General features: G+C 42.8%; 2 protein-coding genes across 3 annotated transcripts in view; both read left to right on the top strand.

The window, feature by feature from the left end:
• Window positions 1–1,904: 1,904 nt before the first annotated feature.
• On the top strand, window positions 1,905–14,862 carry LOC132396884 (zinc finger protein 229-like). 2 transcript variants are annotated; one of them, XM_059974919.1, is made up of 2 exons: window positions 1,905–2,219; window positions 5,036–14,862. In XM_059974919.1, the coding sequence occupies exon 2, from the start codon at window positions 5,867–5,869 to the stop codon at window positions 7,073–7,075; it is 1,209 nt and encodes a 402-aa protein (XP_059830902.1). In that variant the 5' UTR covers window positions 1,905–2,219; window positions 5,036–5,866; the 3' UTR covers window positions 7,076–14,862. The 2 variants fall into 2 exon arrangements, with proteins under 2 accessions (XP_059830902.1, XP_059830904.1); XM_059974921.1 differs by having other exon boundaries at window positions 1,905–2,149.
• Window positions 7,182–27,499, top strand: part of LOC132397480 (zinc finger protein 484-like) — a 38,451-nt gene continuing 18,133 nt past the window's right edge. Inside the window, exon 1 of the mRNA XM_059976310.1 lies at window positions 7,182–7,308. Coding sequence (XP_059832293.1) covers window positions 7,182–7,308 — 127 coding nt within the window. The remainder of the gene's footprint in view (window positions 7,309–27,499) is intronic.

The raw sequence follows: 27,499 nt of genomic DNA on the forward strand, positions 1-27,499 counted from the left end.
GTCACACTCCTTGTTTCGATCCTTGCTTTTGCTTTTTCCCTAACATCCCTCTCCGGGTTTATTTCTTCTGTTCCTTCACTTTCTTCACGTCCTCCCTCTGCTCCCGCAAGGGGCGCAGAAGGCTGGACATAGGGAGGGGGTAAATGATCGAGTGGGTCCCACTTCCGCTCCCCTTTAATGCCCAATTTAAAACTCTTTGTTGTTACTCCTGGCCAGGGAGCCCAACAAAAAGCATAAGCAATTTCTTCCGGTTTTACATTTGGTTTTGAATTAACGTAAATGTTTAAGGCTTGTCGTACCCAATCCTCCTCAGACCCAAGCCGCGGCCACCAGACCACAGGTTTTTCTATCGGCTGTTTCAACCAAATTAAACAGTACTGTATCATTTTTTTTCTTTTGTTTCCCTTTTAGTCTTCCACATCCCCAATTCTCAAACATTCTACCGAGGGGGCTATCAGGAGGAACCCCCGGGTATGGTCCCGGTCTTTCCGTTTCCTCTTTCTTTTTAGAGCCACCCCCTCCCATCTTATTCCGCTCTTACTTAATCCCGCACCCTTCTACTGCAACAGTAGGCACTTTACCCGGTGCGTCACAAGGACTTTTATCAGGAGGACCCCCGGGTAGCTATCCCGGTCTTCTCCGTCCTTACTTATTCCCGCACCCTTCTACTATAATAGTAGGCACTTACCGGTGCGTCCTGGGGACTTCCAGTACCAGGTACTGTCCCCTTCTCCCCGTTTACCGCTCTGCGCTGTCCGGATATCACTCGCTCAAGCCGCGCCGGAGCGACGAGCAAGGAGTCAGGGACCGCCAAACTCGGCGGGGTGCACCGTCTCCGATGTCCTTCCTCGTGTCCACCGCGGCCGGAGTGTGGATCCCGGACGAGCCCCCACGTTGTCAGAAACACACTGAGTCTCAGCAATTTGCAGAACGGTAAACTTTATTTTTCGAGTCTGCAGAGTCGGACCCAACCAGCTCCTGCTAGATTGAGTGCCGAATTACACTTTGCACAGTTTTTTTATACCCTACTTGTTTACGACTTTGTGAGTTGCACCCATGTGAGGTGCAGACATTCTTCCTTAATCTTATTACAAAATTACAAATGTGATTACCCTTTGGCCCACTTATCAGCCTCAGCGCATTTTGACCGTTATTGTTCAACCGTTAAGCATGTCTTCCCGTTACCCGTATCGCTTCTTTAATCAGCAAGCTATTGTTTCATCCTCATTTTGCAAATTGGTTTATACGTTGCCCTGCAAGTTGCTTTGCACGCTCTTTCTGTGTCAGCACATTCTAAATGGACTCCTTAAGTACCGTCTTTAATTTAATCATTTCTCTCAATATCAGTACCTTTAAATCCACCTCTGTTATTCATCTCATAACAGCTTGCAACTGGTCACCACTGTGGGTGAGGTTTCCCTTGAATTTCCTGCATGATTTTCTACAGACTGAAGTAGATGATGGGCTCACTGTGGTTTTGTCCCCAACATTCCTCATTCTTCAGGGCTCTGGGCCAAAGAAGAATGTCACAGGCAGTTAAACTTCTGTGCTCTTTTCAACATGTTTGGTTATTTTCAGTGATTTCAAAGGGTTGTTCAAACAGGGAATCAGCAGGAGTATGTAGCTATCAATAAAAGATTAGCAACATTTGGAAACTGATTGATTGATTGAAAAAATGTTTATTTCTGCAAAATGCTGGAGAAACAGTGGGTCAAGCAGCATCTATGGAGAGGAATAAACAGTTGGCATTTGGATCTGAGACCCCTCACCATGCCGAGACAGATAATTCCTCTGCTTAGATTCTGCCTGTCCTGCTGAGCTCCCCCAGAAATTTCTGTGTGTGGCTCTAATTTTCAGCATCTATCTGCAAAATCTTGTGTGTGTTCTATTTGTATTTGTAAGTGGGTTCGACTTCTGACATCTGACACACTGAATGCCTGTTGATATTGAGTTAAAGTCCCCTCAGAGTGTTCCTAACTGGTTTTTGAACCTTATGGCATAGGGTAACCAGAGGTTGCAGACATGTACACAGTCACCTCAGTTACCCAGACTCCTCAGCGCTTCAAATGCGCAGGCGTGAGGGTCGCAGATCTTTCTCGAAATCGCACATGCGCTGATTGAACAAGACCCTCAGGAGGACCGAGAGCAGGTACGAACTGGGTTCCGGGCGGCTATTTCGGCGGCATCGGCGTCCACACCGCGACTGAGGGACAATTTCTGTGAGTTTCGGACACACTGTGGCGCTTCACCCCGGGACAGTCCCGATCCTTTTCCTCTCTCAGCCGCACGATCCGTATCCGGGACTCCGGCAGCTTCGGTTGAGGAGCCAAAGTGACGGCGCTGTCTATGGCGCATGCGCATTGCTAGGACTGTGATGAATAGACCGAGATCTCGATCGTGAGGGTTTCTGGGTAAAGAGGCAGCCATGGGTGGCACTGCAATTATTTTGTCCAGCTGTCGGTGTCCTTATGAAGTGGAGGTGTAGCAAATGGAAGCGGATGGTTCTCCCATCTATTATCGAGCTGCAGCTATGTAAATCCAAGGATTAGGAACCATAAACTAAAATATAGTTGCAACTTAATCTCAGATGAAGAGTCTACCTTCCAGTTAAATGAAAATATCAACTAATGACACCTGGGGTGGGGGGGGGGGAAGAATAAAATCCTTCCTTCCTTCAGAGTCAGAGAAAGTACAGCACACTACCAGTCTCTTCGGCCCATCTAGTCCGCAAGAATCATTTAAACTGCTCACTCTCATCGACCTGCACAAGGACCAAAGCTCTCCATGCCCTTACTATCCATGTACTTATCCAAACTTCTCTCAGATATTGATATAGACTTTGTGACCATCTCCTGAGTAAATACAGATGCAAAAAAAAATGACGTAAGATCTCCTCCAGCTCTTTTGGTTCACACATGGATTGCTATTCTGGTTTTTCAGAGAACCAATTTCATCCTTTGCAATCATTTTGCTTGTAACATATCTGTAGAATCCCTTTGGATACTCTTCCCCATGACTTCTTTTGGCCCTCCTGATTTCTTTCCTAAGTGTTCTCTTGCATTTGTTATCCTCCATAAACACCTCATTTGTGCCTCCCAGCAATGAACCTCCTTTCTGTTCCCAGAAACAACCTGTCCCAATCCACATTTGCTATCTCCGTTTTCATACCATTCATATTGGCCTTTCTCCAATTTAGACTCAACCTGCCAAACACACCTAGCTTTTTGCATATTTACTATGAAACTAAAGGCATTATGATCATTAGATGAAAAGTGTTCACCGACACAAATTTCTGCCACCTGCCCTTTCTCATTCCCTAATAACAGATCCAGTATCACACACTCTGTCATTTAGATTCTATGTGCTGATTAGTAAAACTTACCTGAACACATTTGACAAACTCTATCCTATCTACTCCATTTATATTATGGAAGTCCCAGTAAATATGTGGAAAGTTGACATCATGGACGATAACAATCTTAAGTTCCTTCCTACAGTCTGCAACCTCTCTGCAAATTTGTTCCTCTAAATCTCTCAGACTGGTGTATGGTCTGTAATATAGCCTCATGGTCATACTTTCTTATTTCTCAGTTCCACCCATAATGTCTCACTGGTTGAGTTCTCCAGCTGACCTGACTGAACACTGCCATGACAGTTTCCCTGACTTGTATCGCTATCACTCCCGCTGTTATCATGTTGAAAACAACAGAACTCTTGGATATTGAGCTGCCAGTCCTGCCTCTCCTGCAATCAATTCTCATTACTGACAACATCATAATTCTAGGTCTTGAAACATGCCTGAGCTCATCTACTTTTCCTACGATACTTCTTACACTGCTCAGGATGTTAGTCACACCGTGCTCTACCTGTTTGTTCCTGACTTTGTCAGAGGCATTAACAACATCTGTCTCCACTAACTTCTGACACTCTGGTTGCCACGCCCTGCAATGCTAATTTAAACCTCACTGTGCAGCATTAACAAACCTTCCCTCTAGGATATTAGTCCCCCTCCAGTTCAAGTGCAAATCATCTCTCTTGTACAGGTCCCACCTTCCCTGAAAGAGAGTCCTATGCTCCAAAAATCTTATGCCCTTCCTCCAACACAAACTCCTTCACTACATATTAAACTCTATAATTTCCTACTTCTTGCCTCACTAGCATGTCGCATGGCCAGCAATCCTGAGATCAGAATCGTGGAGTCTTGACCTTTAACTGAGAATTAATTCTCTGAACTCACTTTGCAGAACCTCATTACTCTCCTACCTATGTCATTGGTACCTACTTGGATCACGACCTCTCGGTGTTCACCCTTTCACCTAAAAGAATGCTGAGGACTCAATGCAAGGTGTCCTGGACTGTGGCACCTGGGAGGCAACGCACCATCTAAGAATCGCATTCTTGTCCGCAGAATCCATATGTCTTCTCTATCACCCCTCAGCCTCCTGAATGATCTGGTTCTTGAGACAATCACTTTTTATTTCTATCTTTGATTTTTCTGTACCTTTCTATATGTGAGATCTTGTTTTCTACCATTCTCTCTGGGTACATAAATGATATTATGCCTTTGTCCTGGGCAACAATTGACCTGTAGCTTGCACATCACAAAATTGCCACACTCGGTTGAGAAAGACTACTGCCCTCTACACCATTTTCATTGTCATTGCCATTGTGATATTCACCACTGCCAATCAACTAGGGGGAGGGGATCAGACTATTTAGAAAATCTCTATGATCGGATATGTAATATCCAGTGCTCTTTGTAGCACTGTGGGACATGACCAGACTTGAGATAATACCAGTGGAGAAAGACAAAACTGAGCCAAGTCACAGTTTGATGAAGGGCAGAAATGGCCCATTCTGATATGGACAGGGATACAATCAGATGGTCAGTCAGGATGCCTGAGTTAGAAGATGGGGAATTCCTCCAGCTTGAATTGAACTTCATAATAATGTGATGTCAGAGCTCAACACAGACTAAATCTCACCTGAAATATTCTCCTTCACCCATTGATGTGTTTTGCAAATATTTTTACAGGTTAGAATCGGCAGAAAATTTGAGTTTGGGAACCTCAAACACAACACCACGCCTGTTTTGCTGTCTCTGTCCAGATATTTAAGGAGTGACCAGATATTTTCTTGGGAACACCAAGATGAAGATGTGTCTCATCCCAGCTGGAAACATACTTTGTGTCTGAAATGAACTTCTCTGTTGTAACTCAGTGTAACCCACTGGAACTAGGGTGTTTCAGGATTTATTCACTGGAGATCAGTTTTCAACTGCATTGACACATTGATTATGCAAGGGATTCAAAACGCCTGACAGCTGACTTTCTGAATTGCCAGAGAATTGATCGCAATGAAATATCATTCTCCTTCTCTCAGTGTAGGAAGGGATTTACTCACAGTTTACCTGCAGACACCTTAGTGAGTCCACAGTGGGAAAAAGACCTTTCACCTGCTCTGTGTGTGAGAGGGGATCTACTCAGTCATCCAGCCTGAAGATACATCAGCAACTCACACTGTAGTGAGATGCGCCACATGTTCTGACCACGGGAAGCAATTCACTCTGCAATCAATGCTGAAGATATATCAGAAAATTCACCAGTGAGAGAACGTTGACCTGCTCAGACCGTGGGAAGAGATTCAGTCACTCATCCCATCGTGGACACACCACTGAGTTCACCAGGGAGAGAGATCGCTCAACTGTTCTGTGTGTGGGAAGAGCTTCACTCGGTCCTCTGAATAGCTGACACACGAGTGAGTTCATACTCATTAGAAGGGATACACTCAGTCTTTACATGTACTGGTATACTAGTGGGTTCATACGTGAGGGAGGTTGTTTGCCTTTTTCAGTGTGTGGAAAGGGATGTTGTTCACCTGCTCAGACTGTGGGAAGGCATTCACTCAGAAATCCAAACTGCAGGCACACCAGCGAGTTCACACTGGTGAGAAACCATTCACCTGCTCTGAATGTGGGAAAGGATTCACTCAGAAATCCAACCTTGTGTCTCATTACCGAGTTCACACTGGGGAGAGGCCGTTGACTTGCTCAGACTGTGGGAAGGCATTCACACACGCTTTCACACTGCAGAGGCACCAGCAAATTCACACTGGGGAGAGGCCTTTCACCTGTTCTGAATGTGGGAAGGGATTCACTCAGTCATGGCACCTGAATGAACATCGGCGAGTTCACACTGGAGAGAAACCGTTCACTTGTTCAGACTGTGGGAAGAACTTCACTCATTCGTCGAACCTGCAGAAACACCAGTTGGTTCACACTGGGGAGAGGTCTTTCACCTGCTCAGACTGTGGGAAGAGATTCACTCAGAAATCTAACCTTGTGTCACATTACCGAATTCACACTGGGGAGAAGCCGTACATCTGCTCAGACTGTGGGAAGGCATTCACGCACTCATCCACACTACAGAGACACCAGCAAGTTCACACTGCGGAGTGGTCATTCACCTGCAGTGAATGTGGGAAGGGATTCCCTCAGAAATCTAACCTTGTGTCACATTATCGAGTTCACACTGGGGAGAGGCCATTCTCCTGCTCTGAATGTGGGAAGGCATTCGCAGATTCATCCAAGCTAGAGAGACACCAGCAAGTTCACACTGGGGAAAAACCCTTCAGCTGCTCAGACTGTGGGAAGGCATTCACAGATACATCCGCGCTACAGAGACACCAGCGAGTTCACACGGGGGAGAAACCATTCACCTGCTTAGACTGTGGGAAGGCATTCACAGACTCATCCACGTTACAAAGACACCAGCGAGTTCACACTGGAGAGAAACCATTCACTTGCTCTGAATGTGGAAAGGGATTCACACAGTCATCCAAACTTGTGTCACATTACCGAGTTCACACTGGGGAGAGGCCGTTCACCTGCTCTGTATGTGGGAAGGGATTCACTCAGTCATGGCACTTGAACAAACATCAGCGAGTTCACATTGGGGAGAAACCGTTCACCTGCTCTGAATGTGGAGAGAAATTCACTCGGTCATCAGAGTTGGAAGTTCATCAGCAAGTTCACTCTGGAGAGAGGCCATTCACCAGCTCCTACTATGGGAAATGATACACTTGGTCATCTCAACTAAAGGAACATCAGCAGGTTCACACTGGGGAGAGGCCGTTCACCTGCTGAGATTCTGGGAAAGAATTCACTTGGAAGTACCAAGTACATGAGCGAGTTCACACACAAGAGGCCGTTCAACTGCTCAGACTGTGGGAAGAGATACACTGGGTCATCTCAATTGAAGGAATATCAGCAAGTTCACACTGGAAATAAGCCATCCACTTGCTCTGAATGTTGGAAAGGATTCACTCAGTCATAGCACCTGCCGACTCACTAGCAATTTCACACTGGGGACAAACCATTCAGTGTTCTGTGTGAGAAGGGATTCACTCAGTTAATGCAACTTAGAGGCACACCAGTAAGTTCAAATTGGGGAGAAGCCATTCACCTATTCTTTGTGGGAAGGGATTCATTGAGTTCTGCATCCTACAGCCAAACCAGTCAGTTCACACTGGGAACATTTGCTCTGAATGTGAGAAGGGATTCACCTAGTTATCCCACCTGTGGACACACCAGTGAGTGCACACTGGGGAGAGGCTGTTCAGCTGTTTTGTATAGGAAGGAATTCACTCAGTGATTCAAACTACAGGCACACCAATCAGTTCACACTGGGGAGAAGCCAATCACCTGCTCAGACTGTGGGAAGAGATTCACTCAGTCATCTCATCTGAAGGAACATCAGCGAGTTCACAATGAGGAGAGGCTGTTCAACTGCTCTGAATATAGGAAGGGATTCACTCAATCAGTCCACTTGGAGACATAACAGCGAATTTACATTGGGATAAGTTCTGAAGATGGGAGGGATTCATTGAGTCATCCACAATTATGGTGCATTACTGACTTCACACTGGGGAAAATGTTTACATAAGCCACGTGCTGGATATTTAATCATTACAAATGGTGACTAGAGGCAAGTTCAAAAGTGACTTATTGTTGACCTCTGCAATTATTGATGCTGCTCATCATACCCAGTGCTGCACCCTGGTCACTGGGCAGGAGAGTAGTTTCTTCTAGTGACACTCACCTTTTATGGGACTGGAGTTTAGTATTCTGGATCAGTGAGAAATAAATCAGTTCTATTTTAAACTCTGTCTTAGGTACCTACTGGATTTTCAACACATCCAGTGTACAGTATGGAGTCAACTCTGCACAGGTGGTCTCTGTCAGTGTTTCTATTCCACAAAAGTTCCTTTAAATCCATTCCTGTGTTCACCACTCGCTCTCCTTGTGGTGATGGGTTACAATCAGTGGGTGAAGTGGTTTGCATTTCCTGCATGACTTTCTGCAAACTGAAGAAGACGAGCTGATTGCAGTTATGTTTGACATGATTTTTGACCCTCAAATCTCTCAGCCAAGGATAAATGACATTGGAAGTTAACCTCCTTATTCCCTGTTCATGTCAAGGTTATGGGTCATTTTCACTGCTTCTGAAGGTCTGCATGTCCCACGCTGGGTTGTTAAAATACGTCACTGTCCTACAAAGTCTGAAATCTGAATGTGGATGACAAGTTGGATGTTCAGTGGAGCAGGTCAGAAACAAGAGATGGTCAGCACAGGGCAAATGTTGGGGCTCAGGCAGTGGTAGGGGTAAGAGCATGAGGAGCAGGGAAACAAAGCTGGGGGGGGTGTGGGCTGTTGCAACAAATGACAACCCCATTTGGCAGTTGTTCGACAGAATGAAAAGGTCGATTTTGTCTGTTGACATACTGCCTGTTGACAATGAGCTTATTACTTGTGGGCACTTGCTGAATTCTCATAAAAATGTTGACAGTGTTGTTGCCATTTGGCAGAGGGAGGCAATGCTTGTAAACACTTTCACTGGCACTGTTGGCTCAGTTGAAAAAACTTAATTGCTCTATTACAAGAAACACATTTAGGAAACATAGAACACAAAAAAATTAAACAGAGATCAAGTCTATTATTCATATTGCCCTAATAGTAGAAAGAGAGGAGTTGCAATATTAATTAACAAATCAGTTTATTTTGTGGTGGAAAAAGAGGTTAAAGACGAGCAGGGTAGATATGTGTTAGCTTTGGGCTCAATGGGAGGTGAAGAGTTTACCATCATGAGCATCTATGCACCAAATGAAGATAACCCCACCTTTTTCAAAGAAGTAACTTTATTACTTACCAGGGAAGCTAGAGGTACTGTTGTAATTGGAGGAGACTTTAATTGTATTCTTAATAGGAGTTTGGATAAATTACCTGGGATTGGGGAATCCCTGAGCAAGAAGTCTAAAGCAGTAAAAATTAAGTTGGATGAGCTTGAACTAGTTGATGGCTGGAGAGCATTGAATCCAGGTGCCAGGGATTTTAGTCATATATCAAGAACCCATGGCTGTTATTCAAGAATTTACCTTATTAGCATCCCAAAGAAGAATCTACATCAGGTGAAGGAAAGTGTTATTGAACCCATTACATTGTCAGATCATGCTCCTGTTAGACTTGTACTGAACGTAGGCTCTGAGCGCCACTTCAAATATTGGAGGCTCAATGTTTCCACATTGTTAGACCCCTCTTCCTATAATCAACTAAAATAATACATTAGCGAATATTTTATGACAAATGACAATGGGTAGGTTTCCCCCTCAATGCTGTGGGAAGGTGCAAAAGCTGTGATTGGGGAAAATGTATTGATTTGGCTATTCCAATGAAAAAATACCAAAACAAAAAATATAATCAATTACAAAGTGAAATAAAAAGATTAAAACAAAGGCACAAATTAACACTGAATAAGGGTGATTGGAAAACCTACAAAAGTGTAGGGATGCCTTGAATGAGTTGCTCACATTTCAAGTGGAAGGAGCACTTACATACACAAATCAAAAGTATTATGAGATGGGGAACGAGGCCAGCTGTCTGTTAGCATTTCAGTTGAGAAAGGCACAATCTAACAGAGTTGTACCAAAAATTAAACATCCTTTAACTTTCTCTGAGGTATCGAACCCAAACGATGTAGCAGAGGCATTTAGGGCCTTCTACAAAGATCTGTATGATTCTTTGGATCCACCATAAAATAAAGGCAAGCTGGACAAAATTTTCAGAGACGTCTGTATAAATAAACTTTCAGAAAGTGAGATTGTTTCACTGACAACCAATCTCAGAACTAGAAATAAAAGACATTATTAAAACATTAAAAAATAATAATCTCCAGATACGGATGGATTTCCGGGTGAGTTCTATAAGATATTTACAACAGAACTTACTCCGGTTTTATGTAAAGTTTTTATTTAAGTTCTGTATGAAATAACCCCCCCTCCCCCAGAGAGCTAGTCTGAGGCAATCATATCAGTAATTCACAAGAATGGAAAGGACCCTATAGTATATAGTTCATATAGACCAATCAGCCTGCTTGGTACTGATGTGAAGATTCTTTGTTCTATTTTAGCAAAGAGACTACAGAAATACATAGGAAAATTGATTAATCCAGATCAGACTGGATTTATTCCAGGCCATCAGGGAGCAAATAATGTTATAAGAGCTTTAAATATCCAGTCTTTAGCACAGACATCCATCCACCCTTCAATGCTTCTTAGTTTAGATGCCGAGAAGGCATTTGATAGGGTGGATTGGATATACTTAGACTATACCGTAGAAAAAAATGGGTTTTAATGCACCATTTTGAAGTTGGATGAAGACTCTGAATAAAGATCCAATTTCCAGGGTTAGAGTGAATGGATACTGTTCCAATTTTTTCAGGCTCAAAAGGGGAACCAGACGGGAGTCCCCTATCCCCAACCACTGGCTGAGTTAATAAAACAAAATGAACAAATCGAGGGTATAACAGATAAAGGAGGTATAACCCATAAGATAGCTTTATCTGCAGATGACATTCTTCTCTTTATAAAGAATCCTCTTTCATCAGCTCCCCCACTTATGCAATGTTTGAGAAGCTATGGAGAAGTCGCTGGATACGAAGTTAATGAAGCAAAATCTGAAGCTATGATGATTACAGGGACCTGGTCAAGCCAGCTGGATGATGAAAAGACTTTTCACGGCCAAAACAGGGCTTTAGATATTTAGGGGTTAGTTTACTTCATAGTTCCTCTCAGCTCTTTGCAGTTAATTATGTTAAACTTATCAGCCCAGTGAGGAGTGATCTTGAACATTGGGAGATGCTTCTTTTATCACTGATAGGTAGAGTAGAAGTGATAAGGATGAATATTTTGCCCAGGTTTCTTTTTCTTTTTCGTGCTCTACCCATAATAGTTCCTATATCTACTTTTAGAATGTTGGATAGACTCATCAGTAGATTTATATGGCAGAAAAAGAGGTCCAGGGTGAGACTAAAAGTGTTAAACTCAAATAAAAAACAGGGAGGTTTAGCTTTACCTCATTTAAAGACCTATTATTGGGCTACCCAATTAACAGCAATTGTGTCATGGTTCAGAGAAGACGAGGATTCAAGATGGGTTCATATAGAGCAAAATTCAATTGGTAAGTTATCTTTAGCAGCTCTTCCCTTTTAAAATCCAAACATGTGGAAGAATGTTGAGACTCAGAATGAATGTGTTAACTATACATTGAAAGTATGGAATAGAATTAGGAAAAAATTAGATCTTCCAAGGACTATATCAAGGGCAACCAGAATTGCATTCATTTCAGATTTTATTCTAGCAAGACTGGATTCTGGTTTTAACAGGTGGGCGCAAAGAGGCCTGGTTCTTGTGGACCCAATTTTTGATGGTGAGGCGCTCAAATCTTTCTCCCAACTCCAAACTGAATTCAGCTTTGTATCAAATTACTTTTATAGATTCCTCCAAATTAGACATTACCTTATATCACACAAAGAATGAAACAATCTTAAAATACAGCCAAATAACTTGGAAAAATTTTGGATAGAGATTATCATGGGTAGGATGCAATCCCAAAAAATTGTATCTTGTACATATAAGAAAGTACACCTGGATACAATGGATAACACGTTAGATGTTAAATGTAAGTGGGAATTGGAGGTAAATACCATAATAGAAGAGGAAGAGTGGGAGAGGTCTTGGAAGTCATGGCAGAAATGCTTGAATAATCCCAGTTGGAGGGAATTTGCTTGGAAAATAAGGATGAGGTACTTTAAAACCCTGTTAGTAATAACATACATAGAATAAAACAGCAGACTTTGCTGGAGAGGCTGTGGCCTAGTGGGAGATATTGCACAAACATTCTGGGGCTGTCCCAAATTAAAGGAATTTTGGTATAAGGTCACTGAGGAAATAAAGAAGGATTTTAAATATAAGTGTACCCTTTGAATCATGTCATTTAATTTTAGGCACCTGCAATCTGCATTAGAGAAGACTAAACTATACATGTTAAGAGTCTTGATTCTGATTATTTATAAAATGATAACTGGCTTAAATCTCACCTACCCATTTTGGAACAATGGATACAGAGTCTGAAAGAAGTGACTGTATGGAAAATATCACTGCAAGTTTACAACTGAAAATTGACTCTTACTTGGAAAGATGGAACTCTGTTATTCTGTACCTGGCACAGTGAAAGGTCCATACAGGAGCCTGGTAAAATGTAGAACTTGGGTTGATTTACTGAGAACTGTGATTTTATTTTAAATACTGGCTGATGTAAATCTATATTGAGGGGTGATGTAAAGTATGTAGCTCATGTGTATGTTTGTGTTTGTATGCAATTGTATGTATATGATCTTTGTTTTTTCTTTCACTTGCTTCTACTCTCTTCTACCCCTGGTATTGTTAATATGGGTATTTACTATTGTGCAGTGAACTATGGACTGATAGCCGATGGTTATTTGTAGATATGTGTTTGTTCAATAAAGTTACAAAAATTTTTTATAAATTTATAAAAGTTATAAAAATTTTATAACTCTCTGCAGCTTACTTTGATCCTGTAGCCCCCATGCCATACCAGACTGTGATGCAACCATTTAGAATGCTCTCCACCATATATCTGTAGAAATTTCCGTGTGTTTCACTGACATACGAAATCTCTTCAAGCTCAAAATGAAATACATTCACTGTGTTGCCTTCCTTAAAGTTGTATCGATTGCCACAGGGGGTTGTGGGACCAAGTTTTTGGGTATCAGGTTTTTAACGCAGAGTTTCATAAGATTCTTTATCAGTCAAGGCATGAAGGGTTACAGGGAGATCAGCCGTAATGAAATGGTGGAGCAGACTCCATGGGTCAAATGGCCTAATTCTGCTCCTATATGGTCTTATTGTTCTAGTTCTGGCTTTTACATCATAAAATGGAAACCGGGATTGAGGACTACTGTGTGATTGTTTAAAAAACATCTGTAAAAAAAGAAACAAATTCTGGTAAAACACTGATTAAATATGCAAACCAATAGAGACTAATGTATTTCCATGCTAGTGGGAATACATTAAATTTGGGTTGCAGAACAAAATGTTAGAACTTCAACTGCAAGTTTAAAATTTTGAGATTACAGTCAAACTTAATAAAAAGTACAAATGAATTAAGATCGGATCAAAACAAAGTTGTGAAACGTGAAAACTTTTACCTGGATAAAACATTTAAACTGGATGAGGTTAATGAAAAAGTCTTGATGAAAAATACCAAAAATGGTAAGTTTATTCAGACAAGGCATGCACTGTCTGGAAAATGGCTCTACTGATTTAGAGATAAGACTGTGTTTGGTTTGATCAACTGTGAGTGAGTGAAAGAGTTAATGGGATGAGAAAAGTAATCACTAACAAAGAAACAGCCAACTTGGGATGAGCTAAAGAAACAGCAGGATAGGACAGCAAAATGTGAAGAACAAGACGGTAATTCAATTGAAGTCACACACACAAAATGCTGGTGGAACTTGTGTTTGTGTATGTACCTTTGGGTCTCTAGCATCTGCAGAATCCCTTACATTTTTAATTCAATTGAAATGCTTTAGTTTTAGAAACAAATTGAAAGTGCAGTTGCCACTTCAAGAGGAAAGTCCTGCTGGTGATACTGCTAGTGCTCCTCCCAGAGAAACATTAAACAGTCTCCCTAAACAGTTTCACCATCTGAACTCCGAGGGATTACAGCCTACATCAAAGAGTCCTCCAAGACAGTGACACCAGTTCAACTCTGAGGAATTGCAGGAGAGACATGACATGAACCCTGCACTGGCCCCTGGCAACTCAAGTCAGAATGGCAGTGATGACACAGCAAGATTGACAGCAATGTCACAGTTCACTCCAATAAAGACCAAGGGAGTGTAGACACACAGAACTGAAGATGAAACCATTGCTAATCATTCTGACAGACTGCATCACTTTCTGGTATGGGGAGCTACTGCACAGGTCTGAAAGAAGATGCAGAGTGGTGTAAATATAGTCAGCTCCATCTTGGGTAGTAGCCTACTAAGTACACTGGACATCTTCAAGGAGTGGTGTCTCAGAAAGGCTGCGTTTTTCATTAAGCACCTCCAGCTTTTTTCATTGTTACCATTAGTTAGGTGGTACAGAAGCCGGAATCACTCAGTGATTCAAGAACAGCTTCTTCCCCTCTGCCATCAGATTCCTAAATGGACATTGAACCCTCGGATTCTATCTGACCTTTTTAATATATATTTTTCTTTTTTGCATGATTTTTAATCTATTTAATATATGTATATTGTAATTGATTTACTTATTATTTTATTTTGTTTTTTTCTATATTATGTAATGCATTGAACAGCTGCTGCTAAGTTAATAAATTTTCACGACACATGCCAGTGATAATAAACCTGATTCTGATTCTGATTCAATGTATTGACAAGCTCGTGGCAGATTATCAACTACAGCTCAACCACTCATCAACCTGCTGAAGGACAATAAGTGCTCAGATGATCCTGTAATTCTTAATGAAGAACAGCAGAAAACATTTCAAACTTTAAAGGTGAGATTGTTTACTGCATCTGCATTAAGAAACCCTGATCAAAGATCTGATTCTATAAAGGGATGACTCATCAATAGCTGAAACAAATTCAAATGGTTGATTCTGAACTGAAGTGCTGACTGCAGGGAACATGGCTCCTCGTGCCTCTGTGCAAAAGACAAAACTAAAAGCTCTGATTGAAGCCTGTAAATTGGAAGAAGGATGATCAGCTGATACCTGGATTTTTGATAAGGTTTTGGAGCTGTTCATGATTTTAGAAACTTATAGAGACGATGAGGGTTTCTAATTGCTCTAGGACCCCAATCAAGAATGGCCAACTAGTGCAAGATCTTATGGATGTCACACAGCTGCTGAAAAATTGCTCTGTTAGAATGAAAAAGCCACTTCAAAATGGATACAGGCATAAGCTGGGTGGCACGGCAGGGAGGAGTTGAAGGGCTTACTCTGTACTGTATGGCAAAAATAAATAAATAAAATTCCATTTGCCATTTTTTCAGCTGGTCCAGATCTCGCAGCAAGCAATGATAGCCTTCCTCACTGTCCACTACACCCCCAATCTGGTGTCATCAGCAAATTTGCTGGTCCAGTTGATCACATTGTCATCTATGCCAACAATCTGGATGGTAAGTAAGAATGGACCCAGTACCAATCCCTGCGGCATACCACTAGACACAAGCCTCCGGTCAGATAGTCAACCATCTACAACCACTCTGGCTTCTACAAAGCTAAAGTCCAATCTAATTTATTACCTCATCATGAATGGCCAGTAACTGATCCTTCTTGACTAATCTTCTATGCAGTACCTTATCAAATGCCTTGCTAACATCAAGGTAATCAACATACACTGCCTTGCCTTCATTAACTTTCCTGATAAGTTCCCCAAAAAAACTCCGTAATTTTGGTTGACATGACCTAGCATGCACAAACCCAAGCTGACTATCCTTAATCAGTCCATTTCTATCCAAATACTCATATATCCAGTCCCTTAGAATACATTACAATCACTTTCCCACTACTGATGTCAGGCTCACCAGTCTAATTTCCTGGTTAATCTTTAAGAGCCTTTTTTTTTTAAACAACAGAATAATTTTAGCTGTCCTCTAGTATCTCACTAGGATGATCTAGTGATTTCAAGAGTTCCAGTTGTCAGGGGTCATGAAGTGTGTGAAGTTACTATTAATGGAGAGAAGAATCTTGGGAAACTGAAAAGTCTGAAGGTACATAAGTCACCTAGACAAGATGGTGTCCTCCCCAGTGTTCTGAAAGAGGTGGCTGAAGAGATTGTGGAGGCATTAGTTATGATCACTAGATTCTGGAATAGTTCCAGAAGACTGAAAAAGTGCAAGTGTCATTCCACTCTTCAAGAAGGGAGAGAGGCAGAAGAAAGGAATCTATAGTCCAGTTAGTCTGATGTCAGTGGTTGCGAAAATGTTGGAGTCAATTATTAAGGAAGAGGTCACAGGGTACATGGAGGAACATGATAAGATAGGCTATAGTCAGTGTAGTTTCCTCAAGGGGAAGTCTTGCCTGACAAACCTGTTGTAATTATTTGAAGAAATTTGAAAGATAGTTTCTGACAATGCCCTTTCAGTAGGCACATGACAGGTTGCAAATTAAGCATTGCCTTTCAACTTCTTTCCGTGTCTTACATTGACTGACCCTGACCCTGGGAGGTTTAAGGTAGATTTGAAAAGGGGTGGTAACCAAAGTGAAGAGGCAGAGGATGGGGTGGTTGGCACACAAGTAGAGACATCTTGGAAGAAGTTTATGAGGAAGGATAGACAGATGAAAGAGCAAAGAAGCACTCAGCCAGGTGGTTTAAGATCTGTCTATTTTAAAGCAGTGTGTATCATAAGCATGGCTAATGAACTTAGAGTGTTGATCAATCTGTGGAACTCTGACATTGTGGCCATTACAGAGACTTTCATGTCTCAGGAGCAGGAATGGCTGCCGAGTGTACTGGGAAGGACAGGGAGGGAGGTAAAAGAGATGGGGGAGAGGCACTGCTAATCAGGGATAGTATTACGGCTGCAGAAAAGGAGGAAATCATGGAGGGATTTTCCACCGAGTCAGTGTGGGTGGAGAGTCAGAAACAGGAAGGGGACAATAACTCTACTGTGTGTTTTTATATACTCACCCCCGAATAGTAACAGAGACATTGGGGAGCAGATAAGAAGGCAGAGTCCAGAATGGTGTAATAATAATAGGTTGTTGTGATGGCTGATTTAGTGCAAGGGGTTTAGATTTAATTTTGGAACAGTGCAATAATAATAGGTTTATTGTGATGAGAGATTTTAACTTTACTGATATTGATTGGCATCTCCCCAGTACAAGGGGTTTTGATGAGGTAGAGTTTTTTAGGTGTGTTCAGAAAGGTTTTCTGACAATATGTAGATAAGCCAACCAGAGGAGAGGCTGCACTTGATCTGGTACTGGGAAATGAGCCTGGTCAGGTGTTAGATCTCTTGGTGGGAGAGCATTTTTGGAGATAGTGACCGCAACTCTATCTCCTTCACCATAGTGCTGGAGAGGGATAGGAGCAGACAAATTGGGAAAACATTTAATTGGGGTAGGGGGAAAATATGATGCTATTTGGCAGGAACTTGGGAGCACAAATTGGAAGCAGATGTTCTCAGGGAAATGCACAGCAGAATTGTGGCATGTCGTCCAGCATAGGTATGTTCGATAGAGGCATGGAAAGGATGGTAAGGTTAAAAAACCATGGTGTACAAAGGATGTAGACAATCTTGTTATGCTTACAAAAGGTTCAAAAAACTAGGGACTTTTAGATTCTAGAAAGTTACAAGTTTGCTAGGAAGGAGCTTAGGAATGGAATTAGGAGAGTTGGAAGGGGCCATGAGAAGGCCTTGGTGGGCAGGATTAAGGAAAACCCCAAAGCATTGTACAAGTATGTAAAGAACAAGATGATGATCCATGCGAGAATAGGACTAATCAGGAGTGAGAGTGGAAGCATGCATGTAGCCAGAAGTGTTGGTGTAGGTACTTAATGAATGCTTTGCTTCGGTATTCACCAAGGATAAAGGCCTTGGCAATTGTGGGGATGACTTACAGCGGACTGAAACACTTGTGCTTATAGACGTTAAGAAAGAGGGTATGCTGGAGCATTTGAAAAGCATTAAGTTAGATAAGTCATCAGGACCGGATGAGATGTGGAATGAACTGCTGGTGAGGGTGGTAGAAGCGGATATAATAAGGTCTTTTAAGGGCCTCTTAGATAGGTACATCGAGCATAGAAAAATAGAGGGCTATGCACTAGGGAACTTCTAGTCAATTTGAAAGCATGAAGCAACTACTAGGTGCATCAGTATTAATGGAGCGAAATGAACTACAGAGAAATGAGAGAGAAACTCTTTAAAGTCAACTGTTCATCCATCTTCATGGATTCTGCCTGACCTGCTGCGTTCTCTGACCAATCTGTGTGTATTGCTTTGGATTTCCAGCATCTGTGGACTTTCTCATATTTATCATCAGCTTTGAAAGATGATTAGCTGACTGGCAGGAGGCAAAGACTGGGAATAAAGGGGGCCTTTTCTGGTTGGCTGCTCGTGACTAGTGGTGTTCCACAGGGGTCTGTGTTGGGACTGCTTCTTTTCATATTACATGTCAAAGATTTGGATGACAGAATTGATGATGTTTTGGCCAGGTTTGCAGACAATACAAAGTTAGGTGGAGAGGCAGGTAATTTTGAAGAAGCAGGGAGTTAGCAGAAGGACTTGGACAGATTAGTGAAATGGACAACTAAGTGGCAAATGTAATGTAGTGCAGGGAAGTGTATGATCAGGCACTTTGGTAGAAGGAATAAAGACATTGACTATTAATAAACATAGAGTAATAGAAAACCTACAGCACAATACAAGCCCTTCGCCCCACAAAGGTGTGCTGAACATGTCCCTAACTTAGAACCACCTAGGCTTACCCATAGCCCTCTAACTTTATAAGCTCCATGTATCCATCCAGGAGTCTCTTAAAGGACCCTATCATTTCCGCTTACTCTGCCGCTACCAGCAGCCCATTCCACTCACTTAACATTCTCTGCGTAAAAGACACCACTGACATCTCCTCTGTACCTACTTCCAAACACCTTAAAGCTATGCCCCCTCATGTTAGCCATTTCAGCCCTGGGAAAAGCCTCTGACTAGCCACACGATCAATGCCTCTCATTATCTTGTACACCTCTATCAGGTCATCTCTCATCCTCTGTTGCTCCAAGGAGAAAAGGCCAAGTTCCCTCAACCTATTCTCAATAGGCATGCTCCCCAATCCAGGCCAAAATCCTTGTAAATCTTCTCTGCATCCTTTCTATGGTTTCCACATCTTCCTTTGGTGAGGCAACCAGAATTGAGTACAGTACTCCAAGTGGGGTCTGACCAGGGTCCTATATAGTTGCAATATTACCTCTCGGCTCTTAAACTCAATCCCATGGTTGATGAAGGCCAATGCACTGTATGCCTTCTAAACCACAGAGTCAACCTGCCTAGCAGCTTTGAGTGTCCTATGGACTCGGAGCCCGAGATCCCTCTGATCCTCCACACTGCCAAGAGTCTTGCCATTAATGCTATATTCTGCCATCATATTTGACCTATCAAAATGGACCACCTCACACTTATCTGGGTTGAACTCCATCTACCACTTCTCAGCCCAGTTTTGCATCCTTCTGTAAACTCTGACAGTCCTCCACACTACCCACAACACCCCCAACCATTGTGTCATCAGCAAATTTACTAACCCAACCCTCCATTTCTTCATCCAGGACATTTATAAAAATCACAAAGAATCCCAGTACAGATCCCTGAGGCACACCTCACAAAACTCATAATTCCCACACCCCACACCGCTTGCTTTTACCTCCTCCCCAAGATCCATAAGCCTGACTGTCCTGGTAGGCCTATAGTTTCAGCCTGCTCCTGTCCCACCGAACTTGTATCTGCCTACCTCGACTCCATTTTGTCACCCATAGTTCAGTCCCTTCCTACCTATATCCGGGTTACATCCCATGCCCTCCACCTCTTCAATAACTTCCAGTTCCCCGGTCCCGATCGTTTCATTTTCACCATGGATGTCCAATCCTTATACACTTAAATTCCCCATCAAGAAGGCCTCAAAGCCCTCCACTACTTTCTGGGCAATAGACCTCACCAGTTCCCCAACAACACCACACTCCTCAGGTTGGTGGAACCGGTACTCACACTTAATAACTTCTCTTTCAGCTCTTCCCACTTTCTTCAGACCAAAGGTGTAGCCATGGACATTCGCATAGGCTCCAGCTATGCCTGCCTCTTCGTGGATTATGTGGAACAGTCTATGCTGCAAATCTATACTGGTACTGCTCCCCAACTTTTCCTTCATTATGTTGACAACTTCATTGGTGCTGCTTCCTGCACCCATGCTGAGCTCGTCAATTTCATCAACTTTGCCTCTAACTTTCACCCAGCCCTCAAATTCACTTGGTCCATTTGGACAATCCTCTCCCCTTTCTCAATCTCTCAGTCTCCATCTCTGGAGATAGACTGTCCACTGACATCTTCTGTAAACCCACTGACTCCCATAACTACCTTGATTATACCTCTTCCCACCCTGCCAAATGCAAAAATTCTATTCCCTATTCCCAGTTTCTCCGTCTCCGCCGCATCTGCTCCAAGGATGAGGCTTTCCATTCCAGGACATCCCAAATGTCCTTTCTTTAAGAATCGTGGTTTTCCTTCTGCCATCATCAATGATGCCCTCACCCATATCTCCTCCATTTCGCGCACTTCGGCCGTCACCACAACAGGGACCGTATTCCCCTTGTCCTCACCTATCACACCACTAGCCTCCGGATCCAGCATATTATCCTCTGCCACTTTCACCACCTTCAACAGGACCCCACCAAGGACATCTTTCCCTCTCTACCCCTCTCTGCTTTACGCAGGGATCATTCCCTCCGCGACTGCCTGGTCCACACGTCCCTCCCCACAGATCTCCCACCTGGCACTTATCCCTGCAAGCGTAAATGCTACACCTGTCCCTACACCTCCTCTCTTACCACCATTCAGGGCCCCAAGCCAAGCAGTTCTTCCAGGTGAGGCAACACTTCACTTGTGAGTCTGTTGGGGTAATCTATTGCATCCGGTGCAGCCTCCTCTACTTCGGCGAGACCCGACGCAGATTGGAGGACTGCTTCGTCGAGCACCTTTGCTCCGTCTGCCACAACAGACAGGATCTCCTGGTTGCCACTCACTTCAACTCTCCTTCACATTCCCATCTGGATATGTCCATACATGGCCTCCTCTACTGCCATGATGAGGCCAAACTTCGGTTGGAGGAACAACACCTCATATACTGTCTGGGTAGTCTTTAGCCCCTTGGTATGAATATCGAATTCTCCAACTTCCGGTAATTCCTTCCCTCTCCCTTCCCCCATCCCACTTTCACTCTGTCTCCTCTTCCAGCTGCCAATCACCCTCTCATGATTCTGCCTTCTTCTACTACCCATAGTGCTTTCCCTTTAGATTCCTTCTTCACCTCTCCTGCCTATCCCCTCCCTGCTTCCCCTTCCCCACCCCTTGATCTTTCCTCTGATTGGTTTTCCACCCTCCCCCCGCCTTCTTTATAGGGCCCCTGCCCCCTCCTTCTTTAGTCCTGACGAAGGGTCTTGGCCTGAAATGTTGAATGCTCCTTTCAACGGATGCTGCCCGACCTGCTGAGTTCATCCAGCTTTTTTGTACATCCTGAGGCTCACCACTGGTCACTGGCCTCGATGCAGAATATGACCCATCTACAGCCACTCTTTGCTTTCTGTGGGCAAGCCAGTTCTGGATCCACAAAGCAATGTCCCCTTGGATCCCATGTCTCCTAATTTTCTCAATAAGCCTTGCTTGGGGTACCTTATCAAATGTCTTGCTGAAATCCATATACACTACATATACAGCTCTACATTCGTCAATGTGTTTAATCACATCCTTAAAAAATTCGATCAGGCTCATAAGGCATGACCTGCCCTTGACAAAGCCATGCTGACTACTCCTAATAATATCATACCTCTCCAAATGTTCATAAATCCTACCTCTCAGGATCTTCTCCATCAACTTACCAACCACTGAAGTAAGACTCACTGGCCTATAATTCCCTGGGCTAGCTCTACTCCCTTTCTTGAAAAAGGGAAAAACATTCATAACCCTCCAATCCTCCAGAATCTCTCCTGTCCTCATTGATGATGCAAAGATCATCATCAGAGGCTCAGCAGTCTCGTCCCTGGCTACCCGCAGTAGCCTGGGGTACATCCCGTCTGGTCCCGATGAGTTATCCAACTTAATTCTTTCCCAAAGCTCCAGCACATCCTCTTCCTTACTATCTGCATGCTCAAGCTTTTCAGTCCACTGCAAGTCATCCCTACAATCACCAAGGTCCTTTTCCATTATGAATACTGAAGCAAAGTATTCATTAAGTACCTCTTGCATCTCCTTCAGTTCCATACACACTTTTCCACTGTCACATTTGATTGGTCCTATTCTCTCATGTCTTATCCTCTTGCTCTTCACATACTTGTAGAATGACTTCAGGTTTTCCTTAATCTTGTCCACCAATGCCTTCTCCTGGCCCCTTCTGGCTCTCCTAATTTCATTCTGAAGCTCCCTGCTGATAGCCTTAGAATCTTACAGATCTCTATCATTACCTATTTTTTCTGAAGCTTTTGTAAGCTCTTTTCTTCTTGACTAGATTTACCATAGCCTTTGTCCACCATGGTTCCTGTACCCTACCATTCTTTCCCTGTCTCATTGGAAAGTATCTACACAGAACCCCACGTAAATATCCCCTGAACATTTACTGCATTTCTTCCGTACGTTTCCCTGAGAACATCTGTTTCCAATTCATGCTTCCAAGTTCCTGCCAGATAGCCTATTTCCTCTTACTCCAGTTAAGAATTTTCCCTAACTTGTCTGTTCCTATCCCTCTCCAATGATATGGTAAAGGATATAGAATTGTGATCACTATCTCCAAAATGCTTTCCCACTGAGAGACCTGACAGCTAACTGGGTTCATTTCCCAATACTAGATCAAGTACAGCCTCTCGTCTTGTAGGCTTATCAAATATTGTGTCAAGAAACCTTCCTGAATGCACCTAACAAACTCCACCCCATCTAAACTCCTTGCTCGGAGACTCCACCTACTGTCTATAGACACACAGATTTGTATGACTGCAATTAATTCTTCCTTTTCCCCATATTTTAAACTTTGAATTTTTAACTTTTATTTGTCAGATCTTAGAGGGGAATAGTTGTTATTATATCACAATTTTTAAGAAGTGGAAAGCAGCTTCCCGAATCCAGTAATGGAAAGGAGAAAAAGTCGGACAAAATGCCAGCTTGGGTCGAGCAATTAAAAAATTTGCTGATGAGTCTTGATAAGAAGATAGACAACAACATGGTAAAACTTGATGCTACCTCTTCTGAGATGAAGTGGTTAAAAGAGTTTTGTGCAGGAATACATTATCTCTCTGAATTCTGAACTTGAGGCGAAGCAGCAAATTGCAGGAATGTCAGCGCATTTGGAGAAGTCACAAAAGAAGATCATCGATTTGGAAGCAAGATCTCATTGGAATAATATTCAAATTGTTGGATGAAGGAAGGATCTGAGACTGGAGATTTATTAGACTATTTTGCTATCCTGTTTCAATCTCTGTTTCTTGATATTTTATCTCAGCCTCCTGACATTGAAAGAGCACATAGAATTTTTACTGTGACATCTCGCCAAGATAGGCCAAGGTCAGTTTTGATCTCCTTTCTTCATTTTAAAGTTAAAGACCAAATAAAATATGCAAGGAAACAAAAAGTTTTTAAATTTAATGGTTCTGAGCTTCGCTTTTATGAAGATTATCCATGGGAGGTTATGGTTTTGCAGTCTAAATTTGTTCCAACCATGAAGATAGCCTATGATAAGGGATTATTCCCATCACTTCAATATCCAGCCCGATTAAAACTATTTCCCAAAGATTCGACTCCACATGTTTATCTGGACCCCAAAGAGGTGTTGGAATATGTTAACTCTATTCTGCCTGGAGCTGAGGTTTGAATGGTTTTAGGTCTACTGAATAATCTTTCTTTCAGAAAGAATATAAACTTTGAACATTTTTGATTTGCTTAAGATGTTCTTTGATTGATCGATCATTTGAAGAAGATGTGAAACTTTGGATGTGAATGATGAATAACTTTTCGAAATCTGTTTGGTCTACTGAGTGAATTAAGACAATGGATAGACTGTTTGATTATCTGTTTTATTATTTGTTTTATTCTCCTTTTTTATTAATTAAGTGATAGTTTCCATAGTTCATAAGGTTTTATATATATATATAGCTGGGAGCTTAGTCGATAGATAGTTTTTTCTTAAAAAAAAGTTTTTCATTGGGTGTGTCTGTGTTGCCTTAAGGCATTCATTTAGTTTATTATATTTTCGCTTTAGTAATTCATTTGTAATCATTTTCTAGTTAAAGTTAAGGTTGTTGAAAGTAAATTCGTTGTCTGTGATATTGCGGCCTGCGATGACGTCACACCCGGTTTCGCCGTGTCTTGCGGGAAAATACCGGTTTGGAGAAACGGGAAGGAGGGGGCTTGTGTGTGCAGGATCAGCGCGAGAAAAGTTTTCTTTCTACACACTAGAAACATCATAGAGGCAACGCCTTTTCACCATACATTAATGTGGAAGAGTGAACAGTAAATGGTTAATCTTACTGGGATTGTGCCTTATTAACCGGTTTATACTTGGTTTTTAGTTCAGAGTTTTTACACCTGTGCAAGAACACTACAGTGAAAAGGCAGCGTTGCCAGGTGTTTCAAGTGCTACAATGGCATCATGATCCAGCATCAAGTCTTGCCATCCAGTGCCAGGAGCAGTAGGGCATCAACAAATAAGACTGCCCATACAAGAGCTAAAGCAGAAGCTGCTAAGGTCCAAGCGTCATATGTTGAACAGGAAGCAAAATGGAAAAGGCTGCCAGGGAAGCCGAAAACCAGTAGGAAAAGGTAAGGGTAGAGTCAGAGTTAGAAGTGCTGACGCTACACCGAGAAGCAGAAGCTGCCAGGGTGGAAGCAGAGATATTAGAAAATGCCGAAGAAATACATGTTCTGGAAGAAGTAAAATCTACTTCAGAAAGGACTGGATTGGAACGCACTAGCAACTACGTCCGATCTCAGATGGATTTGAAGATTCGTTCTTCCTCTCCATATGTATATGCTAATGTCCCACCTCATGAGGAGACTCAGAGAGGCCCAATTGCATCACATCCATCTGAGGAAGACAATTTACCCTTGCAACTTGGTGACGAATTCAAGAATGTAAGGGCTGATGACAAATACTTCTTGACACCAAACTTACCAGATTTGGCGAGAGTAGAGGCAAAGGCTGAATTCAGTACAGCAAATCCCGTAACAAATGTACACCCTCAGTCATATACTTGACGACATATTCCCCCAGCCAGCATGCCACTAGCAGTTGAACCCATGGCACAGTATTTAGCACGACGAGATCTCGTCACTTCAGGACTATACCAGTTTGACGATAAGCCTGAAAATTACCATGCATGGTACTCCTCATTCACCAACGCTATCCATGGAGTCTAGCTCGGAGCAACCCAAGAGTTGGATCTTATGGCGAAATGGCTGGAAAAAGAATCATGCAAACAGGTGAGATGCATACGTTCAGTGTACATCAACAAACCCGAGCTAGCCTTACGCAAAGCATGGGAGAGACTTCGGGAGTGCTATGCAGCCCCTAAAATTATTGAAACGGCACTATTTCGACGCCTGGAAAATTTTCCTAAGGTGTTAGCCAAAGACCACACTAAGCTAAGTAAGCTCGGAGATCTACTCATGGAGATTGAAGGTGCTAAAGAAGATGGCTATTTAACTGGCCTGTCATATTTAGATACTTCATATGGAATTAGACCAATTGTGGACAAACTTCCATTTGGGCTGCAGGAAAGGTGGGTGTCTGTTGGCTCAGAGTACAAGAAAAAGAACAATGGTCGATTTCCTCCCTTTGAGTATTTCACTAGGTTTGTGTGCAAGGAGGTGAAGAATCAAAACGACCCTAGCTTCATGAGTCAAGGTAGCAGTACAATTCACACCAAGCCAGTCAAATCCACTTCGAATAACTTTAACATCAATAAACCTGTCTCAGGGCGTAAAACTGAAGTCTTTACAACTAACAATGACCCTAGCAAGAACTGTCCATTGCACAACAAACCCCACCCCCTCAAAAAATGCAGAATGTTTAGGAAAAAACCCCTTGAAGAGAGGATGACCCTTCTCAAGGAGAAAAAAATATGTTTTAAATGCTGTTCCTCTACCTCTCACCTTGCTAGAGAGTGTACGATCTCCGTGAAATGCCCGGAATGTAATAGCACTAATCACAATGGGGCCATGCATCCCGGCCCGTTACCGCAAACTGACAAAGCTCCTTCACCCTCACAACAGGACGGCGGGGAGGGAGAGGCTCACTCCAGGACAACTGTTGTCAGCTCGAGCTGCACAGAAGTTTGTGGTCAAGGTCAGTCAAGCCATTCTTGTTCAAAGATCTGCCTCACTAAGGTGTACCCTAAGGGAGCCAAAGACAAGGCCATCAAAGTCTATGTAATTCTGGATGACCAGAGCAATCGCTCACTAGTCAGACCAGAGCTCTTTGACTTGTTCAACATTAAGAGTAATCAGTTCCCATACTACCTTAGAACTTGCTCAGGCAGTGTGGAAACTTATGGAAGGAAGGCAGAAGGCTTCCAGCTCGAGTCCCTGGATGGTAAAGTTGTCATCTGTCTCCCTCCACTCTTAGAGTACAATGAAATTTTGAATAACCGTACCGAGATCCCGACGCCAAGTGCTGTGTGACACCAGCCGCATCTCCACCACATTGCCAAGCACATCCCAGAACTGGACCCCAAAGCAGAAATACTCCTGCTACTAGGAAGAGATGTGCTCCAGGTGCACAAGGTTAGGCAGCAGGTCAATGGACCACACGACGCCCCCTTTGCCCAACGCCTGGTTCTGGGCTGGTTGGTGATAGGAGAGGTGTGTCTTGGCAATGTACTCAAACCGACAGTTAACACACTCAAGACCAAAGTGCTAGAGAGTGGCCGCCATTCAATTTTTCAACCCTGCACAAGTTTCATGTGTATCAAGGAAGCACGACAAGGCTTTAACAAATGTAAAGTAACCAACTAGACGCTGGGTTAGTCAGTCTTCACTCAAACTGAGCATAATAATAAACTTACTCCATCAGCACAAGACGCCACCTTCTTAAAAATAATGGACACCAAGGTCTTCAGAGACGAAGGAAATAATTGGGTTGCCCCACAACCTTTCAGAGAACCATGCCAGCGCTTGCCAAACAACAAAGAGCAGGCAGTCAAGTGGTTCACATCCTTGCAAAAAACCCTGAAAAGGAAACCTGAGATGCAGCAACAATACATAAAATTTATGGAGAAGACCTTCGCTAATGGACATGCTGAAGTAGCACCGCCACTGAGGGAAGGTGAGGTGTGCTGGTACCTCCCAACGTTTGGGGTTTACCACCCACAAAAGTCCAATCAGATCA

This window comes from Hypanus sabinus, chromosome 7 (genome assembly GCF_030144855.1).
Source record: "Hypanus sabinus isolate sHypSab1 chromosome 7, sHypSab1.hap1, whole genome shotgun sequence".
Lineage (NCBI taxonomy): Eukaryota > Metazoa > Chordata > Chondrichthyes > Myliobatiformes > Dasyatidae > Hypanus > Hypanus sabinus.